The 19,885-nt window shown below is 45.3% G+C and overlaps 1 protein-coding gene across 2 annotated transcripts in view; it reads right to left on the bottom strand.

Moving 5' to 3' along the window:
• Positions 1 to 925: 925 nt before the first annotated feature.
• Positions 926 to 19,885, bottom strand: part of LOC149372031 (uncharacterized) — a 31,860-nt gene continuing 12,900 nt past the window's right edge. For both annotated transcript variants that reach the window (XM_089585627.1, XM_089585632.1), the window contains 9 exons: positions 16,833 to 16,901; positions 15,021 to 15,108; positions 10,448 to 10,587; positions 8,364 to 8,462; positions 7,016 to 7,107; positions 5,308 to 5,409; positions 2,504 to 2,572; positions 2,105 to 2,198; positions 926 to 2,024 (listed from right to left, as the gene is read on the bottom strand). In XM_089585627.1, the coding sequence (XP_089441753.1) occupies positions 1,926 to 2,024; positions 2,105 to 2,198; positions 2,504 to 2,572; positions 5,308 to 5,409; positions 7,016 to 7,107; positions 8,364 to 8,462; positions 10,448 to 10,587; positions 15,021 to 15,108; positions 16,833 to 16,901 (852 nt within the window). In that variant the 3' untranslated portion in view covers positions 926 to 1,925. The remainder of the gene's footprint in view (positions 2,025 to 2,104; positions 2,199 to 2,503; positions 2,573 to 5,307; positions 5,410 to 7,015; positions 7,108 to 8,363; positions 8,463 to 10,447; positions 10,588 to 15,020; positions 15,109 to 16,832; positions 16,902 to 19,885) is intronic.

Below are 19,885 nucleotides of genomic sequence, written 5' to 3'. Positions count from 1 at the left end.
CATCTCGTTCGCTCAAGAGAGCAATGAAAGTGGCATTGAGAGTTTAAATCAAACCGCTCTTTCCGGCGCTACGCATGCTGTCTTTTTTGTTTTGTTTTGTTTTTTACCCTACACTGTCCTTCTCAAATGCGCGGTGGGCTCGACTGTGCCGGCACGCATTATCATCGTCATGATGATTTCTCCAAGTTCGCATCGCCTCGAGCGGTGCTACTGCCAAAGTTCGCCGTAGGTGGGCGGCATTAACATTCTCCCAGTGTCTCCCGTTATAGAGCCCCGACCGCCGTAAGTAATCATACTGTCCAGCGAGCCAGCCATCTCATTACCGCTGTACGCGGCGCGCGATACACTGCGCCGGGGCGCTAGGCCATTTTCGCCCCACGGCAATACTGAGTCGTCGGACCTTCTGAGAGTACACAGGTGACCGGGGACGGCTTGTTCAAAGATGAGCAGGTCAGCAGTGCTCCGTTTTACTTTGGGCTTTTACAAAATGCAGTTGACACTGTGGTTTCGAGTGTTTTCTTCTTGATTGTGAATGAGAAGCGCATAGTTCCTGCTCCTCTACATTGCAATGGACCGTGTCTGGCGTTAATGAAGCAAGCCATTTCATCGCACCGCTGCAATTTGCCCTCATTAAGGAGCACCTCTTCTGTACCATCATGCATATGCAAAAGCGGTTTTGCAGCTTACTGCTGTACATAGACAATATAATCATAACGACATTAATGACAACTGCATTTTTTTTCCAAAACTCCACATTTATATTTGCTGTACCTTCGTTCATAAAGGCACCAAATATTATTACTGAACACTGAATACTGAACATTTGTCCAAATATAAGTAGCGTCATGTGGACAATAGCTTTTTAAAGCCCCCCACGTGTTACGCACACAGATCTCGTCAACTTCAGCGCCATGGCACTGAAGTATGCTTCAATTACAGAGGCTTAGGCCGAAATGAGACGCGAACTTCGACAGTGAACTCATTTTTTAATCTCCATGATGTAGTGGGCCTAGCATTTTAATTAAAATAATAAAATGTGAAATACCCGCTCCCGCGAAGACTTCCGACAGCTTAGAAAACAATCTGCGGCCCACTGCATGTATTGTACAAAACTTCACGTTCACTGACATGTTGAAATCATCACTCAAAAGGCTGAATGATAATGTCCAAAATAAAATAAAGAACTTATGGGCAGCAAATTCTTGTCGTCAAGAACTTTAGCATCGCTTGCATATACACCCTCCGGGAATTCGTTACAATGAAGCCTGTCTGGACGCTGCCGCGACAAAAATTTTTCTTCTTCTTCTTCTACGCTGCACGCCAGATGAGAAGGCGTATGTTAAGCATCGCAGTTGTGCGCGAGAGGCATGCTGCATTCAGTCATCATCACTTAAGGATTTAATAACCGCCTGTAGCGCAATAGCCAGGAACAAGGGCAGCAGAAATTTCCGAAGACGCTACCTTTCGTCGCAGTAGTAAGAACGAGGTGCAGAACAAAAATTCAACTGGCGACCAAAGACGCGTTGCTCAGTGTCACCTGATTTTGATCGTTAACCTATTCAACACACAATGTCAAAAGGCGGGAAGATGCTATAAATACGCCAACCATTTGAAACATGAAAAATTAAATGCACATTCAAACCTTAATCCTATGAAAACGACTTAATTCCCCTTTTAAGTCAGTGATCAGCAGACATAACCTGCCACACGCCTTGCTAGACAAACGCTGAATTTTTTAACAGGGTCCTCGCAAAGGTAATCATTTCAGCCATCGCGTAGCCGTGACGGGAAAGCGGTTTACTTGTATCTATGAGGACCTGCCTTTCTGGCACCAATTTTAACTTTCCCGAAGAATGCCGGCCTAAATTCCAACTACCCGGACACCGTCTTTACTGATATCAAAGCTGCGCTCTTCGTATTTCCATTCATAGGCGCAGTGTGCCGTCGGGGTTGACGTATCCCATTCTCGCCACGTCGCGAGGATGCATAGAGCAGTAGACGGCCGTGGAGCAGAAAATAACGAGCTGAAAGAGATTTAACGGTTCCAGATGAACTTGTGCGCCCAGCCAGCCGCAAGCTAAAAGTCTACGAAAGTGCGACTTACGACGAGAACTTGAGACCGCAGCATTAATGAAACGGCCTGTATATACTCGAGCTTCTCCATGACGAAGCTGTCGAACAATATGCCCAGAATATTCCTGAAACAGTTTAGATTGTTTCAGTAATGTCACCTTTCATGTTCTCGTTCCCTCGCAGTTTTGCTTTCAGTCACATGTTTTCAAGTGATAGGAGGAGGGTAAAAAAGACCTTATAGATCAAAGCAAACAATATTTGGTAGAAAACAACTCTGTATTTCTTATAATTTACGCGTCGTTACCAACTGATCCTGTCATGGCAATCTCCCTATCTTGTTACGTTCTTTAGGAAGAAGCATTCATTGCTTAGCTTTGGTAAGAAAGTAGGTGGCGAATATAATCTGGAAACAAATTGAAAAGGTCCTCACCCCAAGGAAATGGCAGTGCAGGTCACACCCGAGAGCACAATGTGGGAGTACCTTCCCCTTATTTCGTTCCTGCAACGAATTTCAAGAAAAAATATCATACATTGATCTTATAACTTTTGATGACTCGCAACACTTGTGAAAACACCCTCTTGAAGTGATGTCAACTTCCAGGGAGAGTTTTCATGATGATGATGCATGTTTATGACGCAAGGGCATCTATGGTCAAAGGGAGCCATAGCACAAGGTATTTTTGTCTTTCAAGACGGGGTCAAAGACCCATTACCCAAACACTGCACCCTAAATAAGACGAGGTACAGATGAGGGGAAAGCTTCTACCCATTGTATCACCGGTGGGTACCCGGCGGCATTGGGGATCGAACCTCGCACCTCGCGCATGCGATGCGGATGCTCAGACCACTAGTCCACCGCTGCGGTCCAGGGAGAGTTTTACGCCACATAGCTGACAGAGGTTTTACTCGTTCTTTTTAGATGTTTTACGTAACATGACATTGATACGTAATAGCTGGCTAATTGGTTGGGCATATTGAGGACTACAGCGCAGTACCAACCTAGACGCGACAAGAAAAGGACGCAAACACAGGCGCTGAACAACTGCGCCTATTGTCTCGAGCTAGCTTTTTCTGGCTCATATAGGCACCAGGTTCGTGATGACACTTGGAAAGAAAACAACCACGCATCCGTGGAACGATGGAACGATGGAACGATTATTTCACCCTTCTCATCCATCCCTGCAAGCGTTAACATTGACATTGTCGTTCAGAAGCAGCAGCTCTTTTTTTATGAGGCGTACAGAAGCATTGCTGGCACATCACAAAATTTCTAAATAACATGAGCTTCTGTTATGATCCTTGTTGTGGTTTCCCGCCATCTAAGCAGAAAAATCGTTCATCGAAGCCCTTTCATTGGCTACCGTGTTTGCTTAATTACCCTGTGCTTACATCTTAAGATTTCTTGGGTGTTTTTGTAGTCTTTTATTCAGACACCTCCCGATTAGGCCGATGTACATATTGCCACATTCCAAAGAGACCGAATCCACATTTTTTTTTTTTTTCACAGTTAACAAAACGTGAATGGTATCTCGTCATGCAGTCGGGTTCTCTAGTGCTGTCACAGTTTACTCTTCTACACAACTGCTGCAAGTTCTATGGGGCAGAAAAGACGCAATTAATTCATGCTCTATTTCTTATCTTCTTCAGGTTGTGTGATACAGCATGCAGTTATCTCCGAAACCTTCCTTCGGCAGCCACTTGCACTAGGTTCATCCTTCACTTTTTAAGCATGCTTTGCGCTACAGAAATTAGAAGACGTGCAGGATAACCGGCTTCCTCAAGGGGACGCGCTGATCTCTTAAAAACGTCTCCCTGCCGGTGTTCACATGAGTTTTAAACAGCATTCATGAAGCAAGAGTTTGTGTTGGCTCTCATTACCAACTTCGAGTGTGCCGAAACACAAGGAGAGACTGGATTGTTACTCCTTGGCTCATAGGCCCAGCACGTGTACTCAAAGCCGAAGTACATGGCCAAGTCAAAGAATCTAATGTGGTCATTAGCCGAGCGCTCATGAGTTACTTAAACGGTTGAAGGCAGTAAGTGAATGTTTCATAGATTAACCAACGGGTCGTTTCAGGATTATCAGATAATAGTCTGAAAATCGAAACACACGGGTCATTCTAAACTCAGCGCATCGATCCCGCAGATTTCAATCTCGAGCAGCAACGTATATATCGCTCAAGATTGGTGTGACACATGAACCAAAGAAAATTCTCTTTCTTTAACGTCCCAAAGCGACTCTGGCTATGAGAAACGCCGTAGTGAAGGGCTCCGAAAAATTGAACCGCCTGGGGTTCTTTAACGTGCACTGAAATCGCACAGTAAACGGGCCTCTAGAATTTCGCCTCCATCGAAATTCGACCGCCGCGGCCGGGATCGAACCAGCGTCTTTCGGGTCAACAGCCGAGCATCATAACCGCTGAGCCACCGCGGTGGCACGAAACCGAACTACTACATGGTCATGTGAGATCGAATAATACAAGCCTTTTACGTCCCCAGAAAAGGCTAAAAAACTGTTGCTCTGCCGGTCTTTTAGATATTTAATAACCTGCTCGGAACCTTTCCTAACGGGGCTCATTCCTGAGTACATTAAGATGAGTCTGCTGAAACTTTACATGATGCTCCTGTCGTGTCTTATGTTTGTGAGAACGGGACAATAAATAGAGGCGACCATTTAGCACTACGTGCTAGCTTTGATACGGTGAAAAAGGTTGCTTTTCTCTCACACGATGAAACAGCTGGAGCTTTTTACAAACACACGGCGCCGGTCAAACATAGTCCCCGTAACTGCACGATGAGCCATGGCACCATGGCCCGATGGGCCGTGGTGATTGTTCGAGATAGGTCACGTAGCCTTATGACGCCTTCACAGCGTGCCCACCATGGCAGGTGGCATTTAAGTTAAGAAAACTCGAGAGAGGTCATGTGACCTGTGACGTCATCACAACCTGCCCACCGGGATAGATGCCAACCTCCCTCCTTTGCTGAAAGCAACCTGCCCAGCGTGCCTGCTATAGATGAAAGTAATTGAACTACATTCAATTACACGTAAACACTTTGGCCAAAAAAAAAACAGTAAAGTACAGAATGACCTATTCCGCGTTTATATGCGTGTAGGCTGAATCTAGACGAGAGAGACGGAGTACATGCGTGGCAGCTATTTTTAATACCATCGCATTGGGCTCTTAATTGTAAGTTAAGCGTCGTCCAACATTCTTCTGAGGCCACACTTACGTGTTGTGTAAATAACAATGCAGAAAGGATGACACGAAGGACAGGGCGCATCCGCAGATGACGAAAACCTGGCTTGTGACGATCGCGAACGTGCATTGCTTCCTGCGTACACAACAGAAGCATTGGACAGGGCAAGAAAACAAAAAGAGGCACAATTTCGCAACAAATCTTTTTTTTTTCCAGTCTAATTGCTGTGGGTTCTAGTTTCCACATATATTTTGTCCCACGGACGCGATTCGCTCGGTTATTATCTCTCTGTTAGGAAGGAACAGGTAAAGGCGAGTCAGAAAAAAATCTTTTTATTTTTAATTAACAAATTAGCACCCCTTTCAACTAGAGCAACCTCAGTCCTTGGGCCTCTATGGCTGACGGCCACCCTTACGTGAATGTCCAGAATAGACTTGACAGTTCTTCAAAAGGTAATAGCTGCCATACTTGAGACGCTTGGCGAACTGTACGCAGCCTGAACAGGGAAAAGAAACTCTGGCTACACTTAGAGCCCCCAACTTCCTGAAGATGCCTGCTACCGGCCCACGAGCCGTCGGTTGGTTTGCGTTCGAACAACGAAAAAATTTGTACAGCCATACTTGCCGGCTTAGCGCATGAATCAGAGAAAACTGTTGTAGTTTTAGTTTAGCAATATAGCCCTGCATCCTGCCGTGAAGCCGCCCTCACGTCGCGCATACCTCTAACCTCGTCGTAGCTTCCTTCTTGCACGGTGGCCAGCCTCTGGGTTCTCCTCGTGGCAGCCACTTTGCACATTCCACCGCTCTCGCCATAAAAACCCAAGCCAGTAGGCCACCCATCGCCTCCCACTCTCTCTCTCTCTCTCTCTCTCTTTCTCTCTACCTCTTTCCTAAAAACGCGCTGAGGGAAATTTCCCCCTCCCTACGTCGCCAGCTGCCCATTGTGGCATGTGTCACGGTTGGCAGGTGGCAAATTAATTGAACTGAATATAAATTAACTCATATTTAGCAAGGTTAAAAACACGAATTACATTATTTCACTAAGTAATTAAGATCGCACGACTGACGCTGTAGATTCCACGGTTGAATGCAGCGCCTAGGGCTATATGCGTGAACTAAAGCTATAACAGCTTTCGCTGTCTAACGCCGACGTGTTTCAGAAGTTTGTATCCCCCTCGTATTTATGGATCCTCTACGTGTACAGACTCCCACACCCTTAGAGGAAAGATGAGCCAGAAGCGTTTATACCTGATCTTATTGTCAACGTATAAGTTTAAAGTTGAAGCTGGCAAACGCTCCTGAACAACAATTTCAAATTCCTCAGAAATAAGCTGTGTATACCTCTTTCGCTGTGTATCTGTTCATAACAACTGTCGCTGTAAAAGCAGCCTATGTTACTGCAAATGTCCACGTTGCACTCAAGAACTAAAGGACAAATACGTTGCTCACAACCAAAACACAGAGAACTTGCCACTGTCTTACAGACCCAATACTGACGTTGATTCATTACCATCCGTATAAAATACATCTCCTTTTTGCCTAATGTTGTTTTTTAATAAAGTAATAAATATGAACCAATGCACACAGTAAAGAATATTTGAGAATTATGCTGATGGAAGAAGTAGAGACGAAAGGAAAGAAGGGTGTTCTATAAATAATGCATATTAGGGCTTGAGATTCGCCCACTTGTTTAGTAACAGGTGCTTTGGTAACAGGTATTTGTGCCGGCAGACCATACTCACGGTTGGTCGGGAAGTTTGTCTAAGGATGCCGCAATACCGAGACCGGCTAAGGAGGCAGCTGTGCCGAGCAGCGACATGAGGCGGATGGTAAACTGCGCATTAGAAAATGCCGTGCGAATCAGCGTCAGCATCAATGTAGACAGCCAAAAACGGCGGAGCATCAGTCTCAATAGATAAGTAACGTAAAACCTTTTTCAGAACCCCTACCTACATATCAGGTTGTGTACAGGTGCTATCGTCCTATCCGTAAGTTTTTCTCTCTTTTTTCGAAACACTCCAATGGAATGCGGTGTAATCTGCAGCTTTCAAAATCAAAAATTGATGAATAAGCAGAAGCTCGGTTTAACAAATGATTTTTTACTCGCTGCTATCACCGTGGATCCCGCGGGTTCGTTACAAATAAGCGAATCAATTTTCTGCGTTTTTTCAATGAGCAGACATGTCCTACCTCTCGTTTTGTAACTTAGACTTGAAAACAAATTAGTAGTAAACGTAAACCACCCAAAGAAAGTCAGATGTAAATAAACCCAGCAGAATCTGCAGAAAGCAAATGAAGATGAAGAATCCTGTGGTGTCGAAAAGAATCCATCAAGTTTTCGTTGATTCCATTGGTCAGTGACGATCCACGGCGTCAAAAAAAAAACAAGCTTGTGACGTTTCATTGAGCAATAACTTGTAATAACTTGAAGCTGTGGAGTGTTTCGTGCTTAATTTCAATTTTCTTCAGTACTTTAACGCATCCAGATATCTTGCGATGGAACACTCTTGAATTCCTCTTTATATGAACTGTGGCCGTTATGGCCTGGTACCAAACTTGCGCCCTCGTTTTCAGCAGTTGCGATGGCATTTTACGTCGAGTCTGAATGAGCTTTGAAGACTAATCGTTTCGAGTCCGAGACTAGTGCAACGTGAAAGATTTCCTTTTGCTAGTGACCCGCATGTGCATCTGCTGTTGCTGATGCTTCTATTACCCAATGTGTGCGCCGAAGCTGGGCAGGAATGACCGCCTTTCAGTGATAGCTGCCTCGCAGAATTCCTTCCCTCATTTTGTACTGCACATATCGCGAAGAGGTTCAGCCTGTGGGGGTCGCTCACGCGATACTTCAGAGGCTGCGTCGACTGATGGGCAGTACCAAGTCTTTTTTAATGACGACATCTAATGATACCAGTGTGTTGCAGTTTCCCGGCTTTCGAAAGAAATAAACTAAATTTCATTTTTTTTTCTTGGGGGGGGGGGGGCAAGGGATGAAAAGAGTGAGGAGGGAAGTAGAAAGGAGAAGGTTTAACTTGAAACTTTCGTCACGAGCAGTCCAACACTTCGCTTTGGCAACTGCATCGAGGCACTCGCCTTGATCATCCTTGCGCGCGTCCACAGACAGCCGGCTAGGAGGTACACTGGACTAGAGAACACTGTCACCGTGTACACGTCGATGTTGGCATCCCCGAACTGCAACGAGGTGGGCATATTTAGAAGACGGCGCAAAAATTCTTTGAAAGTTATTTGGGTGATTGCAACATTAGAAGCGTGAAATATGTGCTATTTAGTTCCGTTTCATTAGCGTCAGCACTCAGGTGTAAATTGTTCAGGTGGCGCAATGAGGGCGGCTGCAACCTCCCACATTATAACACAGCACTTTATATCTTTATATTCACGCGATAGCGTTAAGGCTCTCATTCCGCACATAATCCCGCGTCGCCCGGAGTGGTCGTTGTGAACATTGTGAACTGAAAAGCAGGTGGTGCACCTGCCACCTGGGCCATGTGACCTTGTGACGTCCTCACAACCTGCCCACCGGATTGTGAGCAAAGTACCCACCACCGCAGGTGGCAATTAAATGATTGGTCACGAGAGGTTCCTCGCAAAGGGTAACCTTGGTCTTACAAGCCCCACAAGTTTGAAACGGCCACCTGCCGGGGCAGTGGCACATCGCTTAAAGGACAGCTGCAGCACTTTTTTGAGAATTTGGCGATATTCAAGGATTCATATCTATGTAGGCTGCAGGTAAAGCATGTCAAGTGTTTTTGCACTAGCATTTAAAATAATGACGTATTCGACGATTGAATTTTGCGCTTCTCCTCAATACAGCGTAGGAATGCAGAGAAACTTAGCGTGACGTCAAGGAAGGTATGATGTCAAATTACCGCTGTCGTCCTCCAAACTATGCCCCGACGCTTTAGACGCTGCCAGACAAGTTTCGGCAGGGTTCGCCTTCAGTGACGTTGGTTTTTTTCCTTCAAAGCAGGCGTTTGTGCGTTTGAAATGTACCGATACCTTCGATGACGTCATCATGCGCCCCCCACTTGGCATTTGGCGCTGAGGAGAAGCTAGAAGGGCGTCCGGATTTTAATCGGCGATTACTTCACTATTTTAAGTGCTAGCCCAAAAAGACTTCGCATGCTTTACCTGCAAGTTTCACAAATTCGACCCTCTTAAGCTCGTTGATTTCTAAAAACCTATGCAGTTTCCCTTTAACTGCCTCACCACAGGGCCACTGCGCCAAGAGTGGTGTGAGCATTCCCCGGGATCTGCGAATGCAAAGTAGAGAATGGCCAATCCAGCACATATGCGCCTGTGAGCCGAACCTAATCGACAGAGAAGGAGTAGTTGAGCGGCAGGAATCTCTAGTGCTATCGCGTTGTGCTCTGAAAGGTAGGTTAATTAAGCGTTATTTGAAGGCGAAAAAAGGAGCAGTATTCGTGTATGCGTACTGACAGGCAAAGAGGACCCCATACCGCTGAAGGCACCCATTAACGCTATAGCGTCGTGTCCTTAAGGCGAAGGTTAAGCGGCTCTCGAATTTTTCGCTTGTCTTTTAGTTTCCCCGAATCGACTGTTTCGGTTCAGAATACAGTATGATAGATATTAACTGGAAAAAAGCGCCACGTACGGGATGCAAACACGTTTACGCCACATTAAAGATGCCAGTAACGAAGCTTGTTCCGTAATCCCGGGTTTAACAGCCCGTTCATCTGGGTTGGTGTGCAGGAAGAATGTCTTTTGAATACTTTAACAAAATATTGCATTTAACAGCATTATAGCCACAACTGTACAAATCTAAGTGCGGCAAGCTGCAGAGGAGAGTCAGAGGACATAATTTTGTTACAGAACAAAAGTGCTCGTTCTACGTGCTCAAAGTATCAAAAGGTGCTGTCAAATAAAAAATTGACCACGTGTCCCCCTACAATAATGTATACGGGCGATGTGGGTACCGTGATAAAAAAAATAAAAAGATACCTTTTCGAGAGGCTGTACTTCGCAAAGTTGTATGCACTTCGCCAATAGTAATAGATATGTGGTGTGTCCACAGGCCGTACACTAATAAAAATGAGCGCAATTTATTAATACACCGAAGCGTATGCTTCTACATTGTAACAAAAATATGTTTCGAAAACGTGGTCAAGAAAAAAACAAAAATATAGGTGTCTAAATACCTTGTGCAAGACATCAGCCAGAGACAGACGGTTGGTGACGAACAGCAGGAAAGAATTCGCCATTATTGCCAAGTCCATAAGAACGCTCTCGTCAGCAAGGAAGCTCCCAATACCGGCTCTAAATCCACCCAGTTTCTGTCCTGAAAAAAAAAAAATCTATCGGTTTTCTCGAATTTTCGGCTCTTCTAGAATAGCAATTGTGGCAGAAAATCGTTTAGATTTGAGGAGAAGAAATCATATTATTTTTCCGATTTCACATATTTTCTCTGACCTGGCTTTCCGCTCCGACGACCTAAAATGAACGTATTCCCCAGTCCGCAATCCGACAATATTAAGATACGGCACCAAGTGGCACCCATCTTGCCTAATAGAAAAATGGGACTGCGTAGATTACTGCACAGATTCGTATATGGACCTTTCAGTCACTGTTTATGGCAATTCGTATACTCTCAACTCCATTCCCACCATCTACACTACGGAATGGCTATTTCATCCCCATTCCATGATGACCAGCTCACCATTACTTGATGATCATCATTATATGAACAGAGTAGGGACAAGGAGGGAAACAGCGCTCCTTATTAAACTTTATTAAATCTCCGCCCACCCCCCTTTCCTTCCTAGCACGCTACGAAGACAGCGCGAGTCACATGCAAAGAGTGCACGCGTGATCAAGGAAAGGAACCACGCGTAGGATATCGTGGGGAGTGCGTATAATAGCTGTGTTGTAAGTCTCGTTGCTCAAGAAATGGCTTCCAGCCTACAAAAAGCTTCTGAAGTGCTGAATGTGATAGAGCACGCATGGTAAAAGAAAACATTATTCAAGCAGAATGGTTTTCATTATAATTTGCTGAGTATAATTTGGAATAAGATTGCAGGCAGCTGCAAGGTTATATTCAGAAACTAAGATGAAGAAATTAGCATTACATACGTCATCAAAACTATTCCAGACTACATTAGCATTCTGTACGTGGAAAAGGCCAACGTTCTAAAAATGGAACATAGAATATAACTTGCTGACTGTTTGCAAGTTGTCAACGTTTTTTTTTGTTGTTGTTTTTTCACGATCATTTTAGAAAACATATGCTAATTGCCATTTGGGATTCCGGGGTTTTAGATGTTGTTTCTAAGCGCGGCGTTCAAAAGGTTAAAGTGCACTTCTCGGTCTTCGGAGAAAGTGGACTTGATAATTTCCAGGAGCTCGTCGATCAGTCAACCCATTCTACCTACATTTTGCTGCAACAGCATTTGTCGCATAGTCTCACACTCCGTAAAATGTATCGCTGACATGGCAATTTTTTGTTGGCGCAAACTTGACACAGTAATAGAAACAAGAGACAGGACGTGCGGATGAGCCGCTTCCGTTATCCCAACTTCAGTTCTGGAAATTCCAATTTCGTCAAGAATGGTATTGCCCTTTCAAGCCTGCAGTCCTGCCAGGTAAAATCTTGCATTCATGTCATTCATGTCATTCACGAAAGCTGCTATGCATCCTGCATTTTCTATGCACGAAGTCCGCGGTATAGGCAAGTATTACTGACTGCAAAGTTTGCTTAATTCTATATTTCTAACATTGTAAACTATGCACACGTGAGCATAGAACCATTTTTTTTTTATCATGCCTGTTGAACATTCCGGTAATCACAGATTCTGCCAACATGTGCACACTTCCACTTGATTCCACAGCCCCGTGCACAGACGCTACGTGTCTTGAAAGTGGACTTCTTTACGTTCTAGAATGTCTTGCTAAGCCAGAATTTCGTTTCATGTATCTGCAGGATGTGAACGCAAACAACTTTCCATAAAATATACTTACCTCGAGAGGCATGGTGAAAATATAATTGGGCATAAATAGCCGACTTGTCTAGGTACCGGACCTGGGATCCAGAGTTACTCAGAGAAAATCGCAAACCCAAGTGCAGGCTGAATCTTTTCTTTATTACGAGACACTTGCTTTGGATGCGGCACCGACAAACGAAAATGGCGACAGCCGTATGTGAGGAGCCAGTGGAAGGTGGCGCCCCTGCCACGGTGGGCAGAAGGAAACCTACCCACTGGGCTACAAATGAACTTAGTATACTACCTCGGATATAACGAACCTCAGTATGCCACCTCGCATAGAACAAAATTTCCTGTGCTTTCCTGGAATATAACGAACATAACTATGCCACCTCGGATATAACAAACGCTCATGTCTGGACCATGGTCTGGACTTCAGATGTATCGAACTTAGTGTGCTAACCTCGAATATAATGAACATAAATAAAACGGAGAGTTGGTACTAGTTGGTACATACTTTTGGAGAAAAAAAAAACAGCGCTGAGACGAGGAATAAAGAAAGAAGAAGACAACAGGACCGGCGCTGTTTACTATCAACTGAAAGTTTATTAGAAACAACACGCAATATATACTCCATCGACAACCAAGAGCGCATGGCAACACCAAAAGCTATAGTGATGCATCAATCACCTGTATTAAGATATTTTAGTTCACAGCCATGAACTGTTACAGAGGGGGTGCTCAAATTGTGCGCCATTGTAGATAGAAGGGCCAGGGAAGAGGAAAAGAAACGAAGAAAAACAAAAAAAGGTTGCCAGATTGAGCATGACCTGAGGTTTCTCCCTTGTGCTGAAGGGGTTGTGTACGAAGTGCAGTTCACGTGCGGGAAGACCAATGTAGGTCAAACAGGAAGGTGCTTGGACACCCGCCTAAGTGACCACAATACTTCTTTGAAAGGGGCTCCGTCGTCAAACTTAGTCTTGCATTACAGGAACTGTCCCCGGAATAACCAACCTGATTCTTCTGAAAAATCATGTACCCCATTTTTAATGAAACTAGGATCCTGTACAAGCACAAAGATAAACTAACAAGGGAAATCAGTGAAGCGTTCCATATCAACAAAAACAGTGTCTCGTGCGTGAGCACCCTCTCTGTAACAGTTCATGACTGTGAACTAAAATATCTTGATCCAGGTGATTGATGTATCACTATAGCTTTTGGTGTTGCCATGCGCTCTTGGTTGTCGATGGAGTATATATTGCGCGTTGTTTCTAATAAACTTTCAGTTGATAGTAAACAGCGCCGGTCCTGTTGTCTTCTTCTTTCTTTGTCCCTCCTTTCAGCGCTGTTTTTTTTTTCTCCAAAACGAACATAAATGTACCACCTCGTATATAACGAAGTTTGTTGTGGTAACCACGGATATCGAACGTTTGGCTGCTAAAGCAAGCAATCCATCTGTGATAGCCTAAATGCTTTTGTTCTCGTTCATGTACTCTAGCAGTTCGGGTCTTTTACACATTTTTTGTCCTGGCTCCCAACTGCGCCAGACAGGTGCAGTGAGAGGCATGCAGCTTAATTAGACGGAACGCGGCTACACACATAGATTTCTACAGACAGAGGAGAGATGGGGGGGGGGGGGGGGGGGGGTCATCGAGAAGAACTGGCCGTGTTTTCGCGGGCAGCTTTGTTATGGGCCCCACTCAGCAGCATGCTCGAGCTACACGCCGCCTTGACTATGGCAACAATGGCGCAGCAGCCAATCAGTCCCATGCCGCCTTCCGGGCCAGACAGAGCGGCAGGTGGCGGTAGCAAACCAAATGCGAGAGCCGCTCGCAGTTTCACGAGGAAAAACGGACTTGCGTGCGGTATCTCTTGGCTGGCACGGAGATTTCTTTGAGCCCAGCGCCAAAGCCCCGCAGTCGGCCCGCGAACAGATCGGAGTCGGCTAAGTTTTCCCATCGGGAGAGAACGCTGTCCGCCAGTGTGGACTGGCTATTTGCAGCGCTAATTACGCGCAATGTTGATGCCTACTGCCACGCGCGCGAGATGGTCTCGGGGCAATGTGCGCGCGAACCGCGTGTTTATCAAAGACACGCCACTTGCTTCAAGTCTGTACTTCCGCAGCGAAGGTCGGTGCAGTGCCCTAGCAGTATAATGGAAATCCAAGTCTAAGCTGTGACAAGGAGGTTCCTTCTATTAAATACATATTATTCAGAATAGATTGATTTAAAAGCTAACTTAAATGGAATAATCAATTAATGATCAGTTACAAATTGGAACGGGCAAGGTAAGTTTTGAATAAGTCAACCTGAAAAATAGTGCTCGGTAACTACAGTCGGAGCCACACCATTCCTGCTTCCAGCTGCTGAACCATATTATCCCTCGCCCCACTATCAGCAAGCCGACCTGGATAGTTTAGTCGGTACAGCGGCGGTCGAGAAGAGGCCTAACGACAGCATTCACGACGCGTTATCATGGGCATTAAGACATCGGCAAAACGCACGTGGACCAAGCATGGCCTCCTATAATGTGCATAATTCCTTGCAGCCATCTCGCTCCCGCCTTCGCAGTGGCACAGACCCATGAGTCCTGTCTGAGCAATAGAAAATGGGAAGTGTCTCGTATCAAATGTTACTGAGAGGTTATATAGACGAATGGAAAACTGAGAGTCAGAACAGTGGATTTTCTTCGCTCAGTTCTGTAATAAGTGGCCAGTTTCCAAGAAAATCACGCGCGCATGATGCAAAGTAAAAGTCTACGACAGGAAAGCAACAAGTGCTTGTTTCGTGCTCACTGTATTGGGGCAGGATGAACGGCGCCCAGAACGAGCACAGCATCAGCAGGCATCCCACGCAGAAGAAGGGAAACATCAGGGCGTGGGCCTGGCAGCGAGAGAAGCCGAGGGTAGAAGTAAATGCTCTCAGCAAACAAGTGCAGTACCCGGTAAAGCGTTTTTCTTTCTCCAAGAGTGCAAAAAAAACCCACATGAGAGGTCAGTTCCCAGAGCGTACTGAAAGAAAAGAAAACAACCCAAAATTTCCAGAAAAAAACTAAATAACCTATGGCGAGCTTCATGACTTTACTACTCGTTTTCCACGCTTCTAGTGGGTGCAGAAAGCAACAGGTGTAAGTTAGCGTCAACCGTAAGCACAGAGCGCAGAAAAATTAGCTCTGAGACGATGCTTGTAGGGTTCTCTGCAAAACAAGACACGCTCTTAGCTAACGTACACGACGAGGTGCAGATCTGTAAATTTTAAGCTAAGCTGCGTCTACGGCATGGCGCACCGAATGATTTTTCACATAAACGTTAGTTTCCCAAAAACAAAAAAACACAGATGATAACTGTTTCTTGCTAGGCTGTTGCGTAGGCTAGAACTAGGTTACACGAAGCAGTAATATAAGAGATATATCTCACAGTTTGTTCAGCTCTAGATTTATTTCATGTTTTACAGTTAAGATGGTTCGGTCCTTAAAAGATCGCTTCAGCGTTAATCAGTCTACTGACCTGAGGGTTTCATTTAACTGTTCTTTACGCACAATGCAACCATGCACGAAAGTAAAAGATAAAGCCGATGTGGCTTTCTGCTGCTTGTCGCTAAATATGTCTGCAGAATAATTTAAAATCACATTTTAAGCAGTTTTTGTTCGTATATTTCTACCCTTGCAAACACAACACCAAGTGAACAAGGGTTGAGGGGGAGCCTATATGCGCTAGCCAATGTTTTCAGAAGAGTGCTTGTCGTCGGCTGGAATTTAAAATAGGTCGCTATTGTTATCTATATTTCTTATGTTTAATAGTGGCTCATTTAGTCTCAGTCTTCGCATCGTTAGGTAGAACACGCACTTCGAAAATAGGCGTGTTTTGTTATTTGAAGACGTGAACTTTCCATCGACGGCGCACAGTAATAGTTGCGCTCTTGAAATATTGATTACGTTTTAAATCTTCGCGTCATAGTTAATTTAGGCGACGCAATGAACGGCAGAAATTGTCATTTTTTCATAGACATGTGCGGGCTGTAGTGCTCTCATCTTCGACAAAAATTTCACTCCGTCAGGAACAGAGCTGCATGACGGAGGCTCTTGCAGACTGTGTCCAGTGGTTCCACCTTTGCCCTGAGTGTGTGCCCTGAACTGATTTACAGAAAATTACTCCTGATAAATTACTCCTTCCCCTTAAACTATTGGAGAAGCTGAGTAAGCTAACCAACTGGGGAAGAGGTATGGGATAAAACCAGTCAAGATTAGTCTGGGTTTGAGATGTAAAGAAATTTTTCATTAGCGAGCTTCAAACAAACTGGCTGCTAACCCACTCTTTCTTCAAAGAACCTCAACAATTTCTCATATCTAACGCTGTACACGGTCTTTCCCTGACAGAGTTGGCGTCCGAGTCACCGCCGTCATATGTCGTAGTCTAGAATTACGACATCCTCCTGCTGAACAATGGGAACGTTTTCGGAGTAGGGAGGGACAGAGGAATAGGCACTCTCATGTGGTGATGGGTGAGAAAGAAAGAGGGCCGGGGGGTACCGGGGGCTGCAGGTCACGGAGACATGTTCGCTTCAAAAAGAGAGCCAAAATGCAAAAAAAAACTCTGGTGAACACTTACACCAAAGAGGAATCCACCGCTGTAAGACCACAGCACCATTCCGAGGCTGTACAAGGCACCGAATTTTGGCTGTAGATGAGCGAACACGAAAGGATTACGGCATGTTTCCCAAACGAGCGATAAATAAGCCGGAAACATTTCGCGCAAACACTTTCAGAACACTTATTCTAGCAAAATGGCTTCGAACCTTTGCTGGACAGCGGTCACAACGAGCTGTTCCGGCATGGTTAACAAATGTATCCTGATATATACAGAATGCACAACCATTTATGTCCGCCGCCTGACCACTGTACGCGTTCAGTTTGAGGCTTATAATCGTTTGCGCAGTGCAACAAGTATTTTATATCAGCACGTTGACAAAATAAATTCACTCCAGTGAAACCTTGCATATCTTGAGCCTATATGAATTAGCGCCAATGTGCTCAAACACATAAGAAAATGAACCCTGTCAATGAGTACTCAAGTCCTCATGTCCTGCTTCTGAGCCATTTAAGGGAGAACCCTTGGCGGCTTGGAAGACAAAATATCTTTAATCATAATGCGGGGGTTCTTCTCGCCTCGCCGAGATTCAAACCTTCAGAGGTGCCATAAGAGTCTCGCTACTGGGCTGAAAATTAGCCCTTGTGACCTCAGTAGTTTTTATCAAAGCTGTGGATGCTTTTTTTTTTTATCGTACAAATAGCTACTATGTTTAAGTTGATTGCATGCGCAGGAAAAATTAATTACTTCGGAGTTAACCTCAGGATGACAGGAAAAAACCTTAACTTCCAAATCCGCGCGAGCAATCCTCAGTGGAATGCAAAAAACTACCCCTGCCATCGGGCAGAATCTTTGCGCCACAAAGCATATATCTCATAAGAACGCTTGATGTATTAACCTGGAAGTGTAGTCGCATACCAGCTTATAGTACATCGGAAGGGTGGCAGATAGGGCTAGTTCATGCAGGTATCTCATGTTCTGAAGCGTAGTAACGACGTGGACACAGATTGACACGGAGCGTTCGTCCATGAAGTCTCTTTCTGTGTCCGTGTCGTTCCTGTGCATCAGAACATGTTATATCAGTGCTGATTTCCTGCGATGCGCATTGTTGTCGACAAAAAATTCAGGGGGCACTTTGAATGTCTAAAGTGCGTAGAGGCGAAAGCGTTTTCCGCACCACTTTGACTGCTTCTGTGGCACTGGTGGCGTCACATGTAATTCAGTGCTAGTTACTAAGGGATGACAAATCACTAATTAATGGTTAATTATTGATTAATGCCTGAATACTAATTAACTGATAATTAATGACGCTTAAGCTTCGCCTTTAGGAGTGGAACGCGACAGCGCGTTGCAGCGCTGCCAGGGAGTCCACGGAACGCCACCACCCGTACGGCGCGATTCCTTGCCGTTTGAACGCAACGCTTTTTGAGGAAAGGAAATGGCGCAGTAATTCTCTGTCATCTCGGTGGACACCTGAATCGCGCCGTAAGGGAAGGGAGGAAGGTGGGAGTGAAAGAAGAAAGAGATGGCCCGCAATGAAGAAAATGAAAATTGTATTTGAGGAAAGGAAATTACGCAGTAACTGTCTCAGATATCTCGGTGGACACCGGTCAAAATTCAGGACGGGGGGGGGGGGGGGGGGGGGTGCACTTTTTTGACCTAAAGTGCGGTCACTGATGTGTGGTTAAGATGTTAAGCTTCGCCTCTAAGAGTGGAACGCGACAGCGTCTTGCAACGCTGCCAGGGAGTCCATAGAACACCATCGCCCATTCGGCTCTACGCCTGTCTCGACGGTAAATTGGTTTTTGAGGTAAGGAAATGCATCTGTCTCTCATATCTCGGTGGACACCTAAACCTCGCCGGAAGGGAAGGGAGGAGGATGACAGTGAGCGAAGACACCGTATTCACTAGACGCGCCTTTGTTCATTCCAAACCACCGAGCGACCTTGTCAATTTTTGCCAGAGCCACTGTTTGCAACCTGTTCTTCATCAGCAGGCTCTGGTACGTCATGCAGGTGTTGCACTGTTCACGGTTAAGCATTCAAAAGCTGCACAGAATTTTCGCCGTCTTCATCTGGTCGTCTGACTGGGAGCGCTGCAGCCGGACCAACCTGTTCAGACGGGTACAGGAAGGTGGGCTGGGACTGGGCCATTTGTTTCTTCGGCAGCTGGTGAATCGTTTCTTGTTTTTTCGGGACACAAGAGACCCATTTTTGCGCACCGTATGCCAAGTTAGGCTGCGGCGCCTGCTGCCCGAGTACGTAGTCGGAACTGCTGAGGTTTACAGTAGGGTCAGCGGTTTTTACCGGGAAATCGTTGCCAGTGTATGGTTTCTTTCCGCGCGGTTTTCTAATCGCTTCCTGTCCACTGTGAAACGGAAGAAACTGTACCGTGCTTTGTGCGATATAGTTTTCCCCGTGCCCTTGTACAGGGCCTTGTACTGTGGAGGCCCAGGCAAAGATGTTTTAAAGAGAGTGAAAAAAATGCAGGTGCCGCCAGGAACAAAAACCTTCTTTTTTAAGCTGCACACCGGAATCTTACCGGTTAAAAAATTTTTAGAGGGAAAGGAATTCTTTTTACCCTGGAGATCTCACTGTTTGATTTGCAGGAAGCCGGAAACAATAGACCATGTTCGTTTACACTGTTGGGAAGGGGTATATTTTTGGGATGTGTTGCAGCGAACCTTAAAGAAAGAATTTCCGCTAGACCCGTACGGCATTCGGTACTTATCTGTTGAAAATGAGGATGGGGTGCCTTTCGACTTAATAATGCTGACAGGCCTCCACTTTATATGACGCTCCAGAATGGCAGGCTACCATTGTGACCGAGACGCAAGACCTGCCAGGATTTACTTTCGCGAAAATATGGACATGTTTCTGGCCATTCAGAAGGCCGCTGCGGACCCTCCGGAGTGGCTCTCAAAACTAGAGCCGCTCTGTACACTGCCTGAATTTTAATTAGACGAAGCCAGATTCATGCTGGCTGACCACGAGTCGTATGTACATAGCGTTTATTGTGTTTTGTTGATTGTTTGTTTTGTCCAATTTTCTTTGCAAAATCCCGGCAATAAAGAA

Source organism: Amblyomma mixtum, chromosome 1 (assembly GCF_055824585.1).
Source record: "Amblyomma mixtum isolate Tamu chromosome 1, ASM5582458v1, whole genome shotgun sequence".
Taxonomy (NCBI): Eukaryota; Metazoa; Arthropoda; class Arachnida; order Ixodida; family Ixodidae; genus Amblyomma; species Amblyomma mixtum.
The sequence above is the reverse complement of the archived record's forward strand: the minus strand, read 5'-3'. Positions and strand labels throughout refer to the sequence as shown.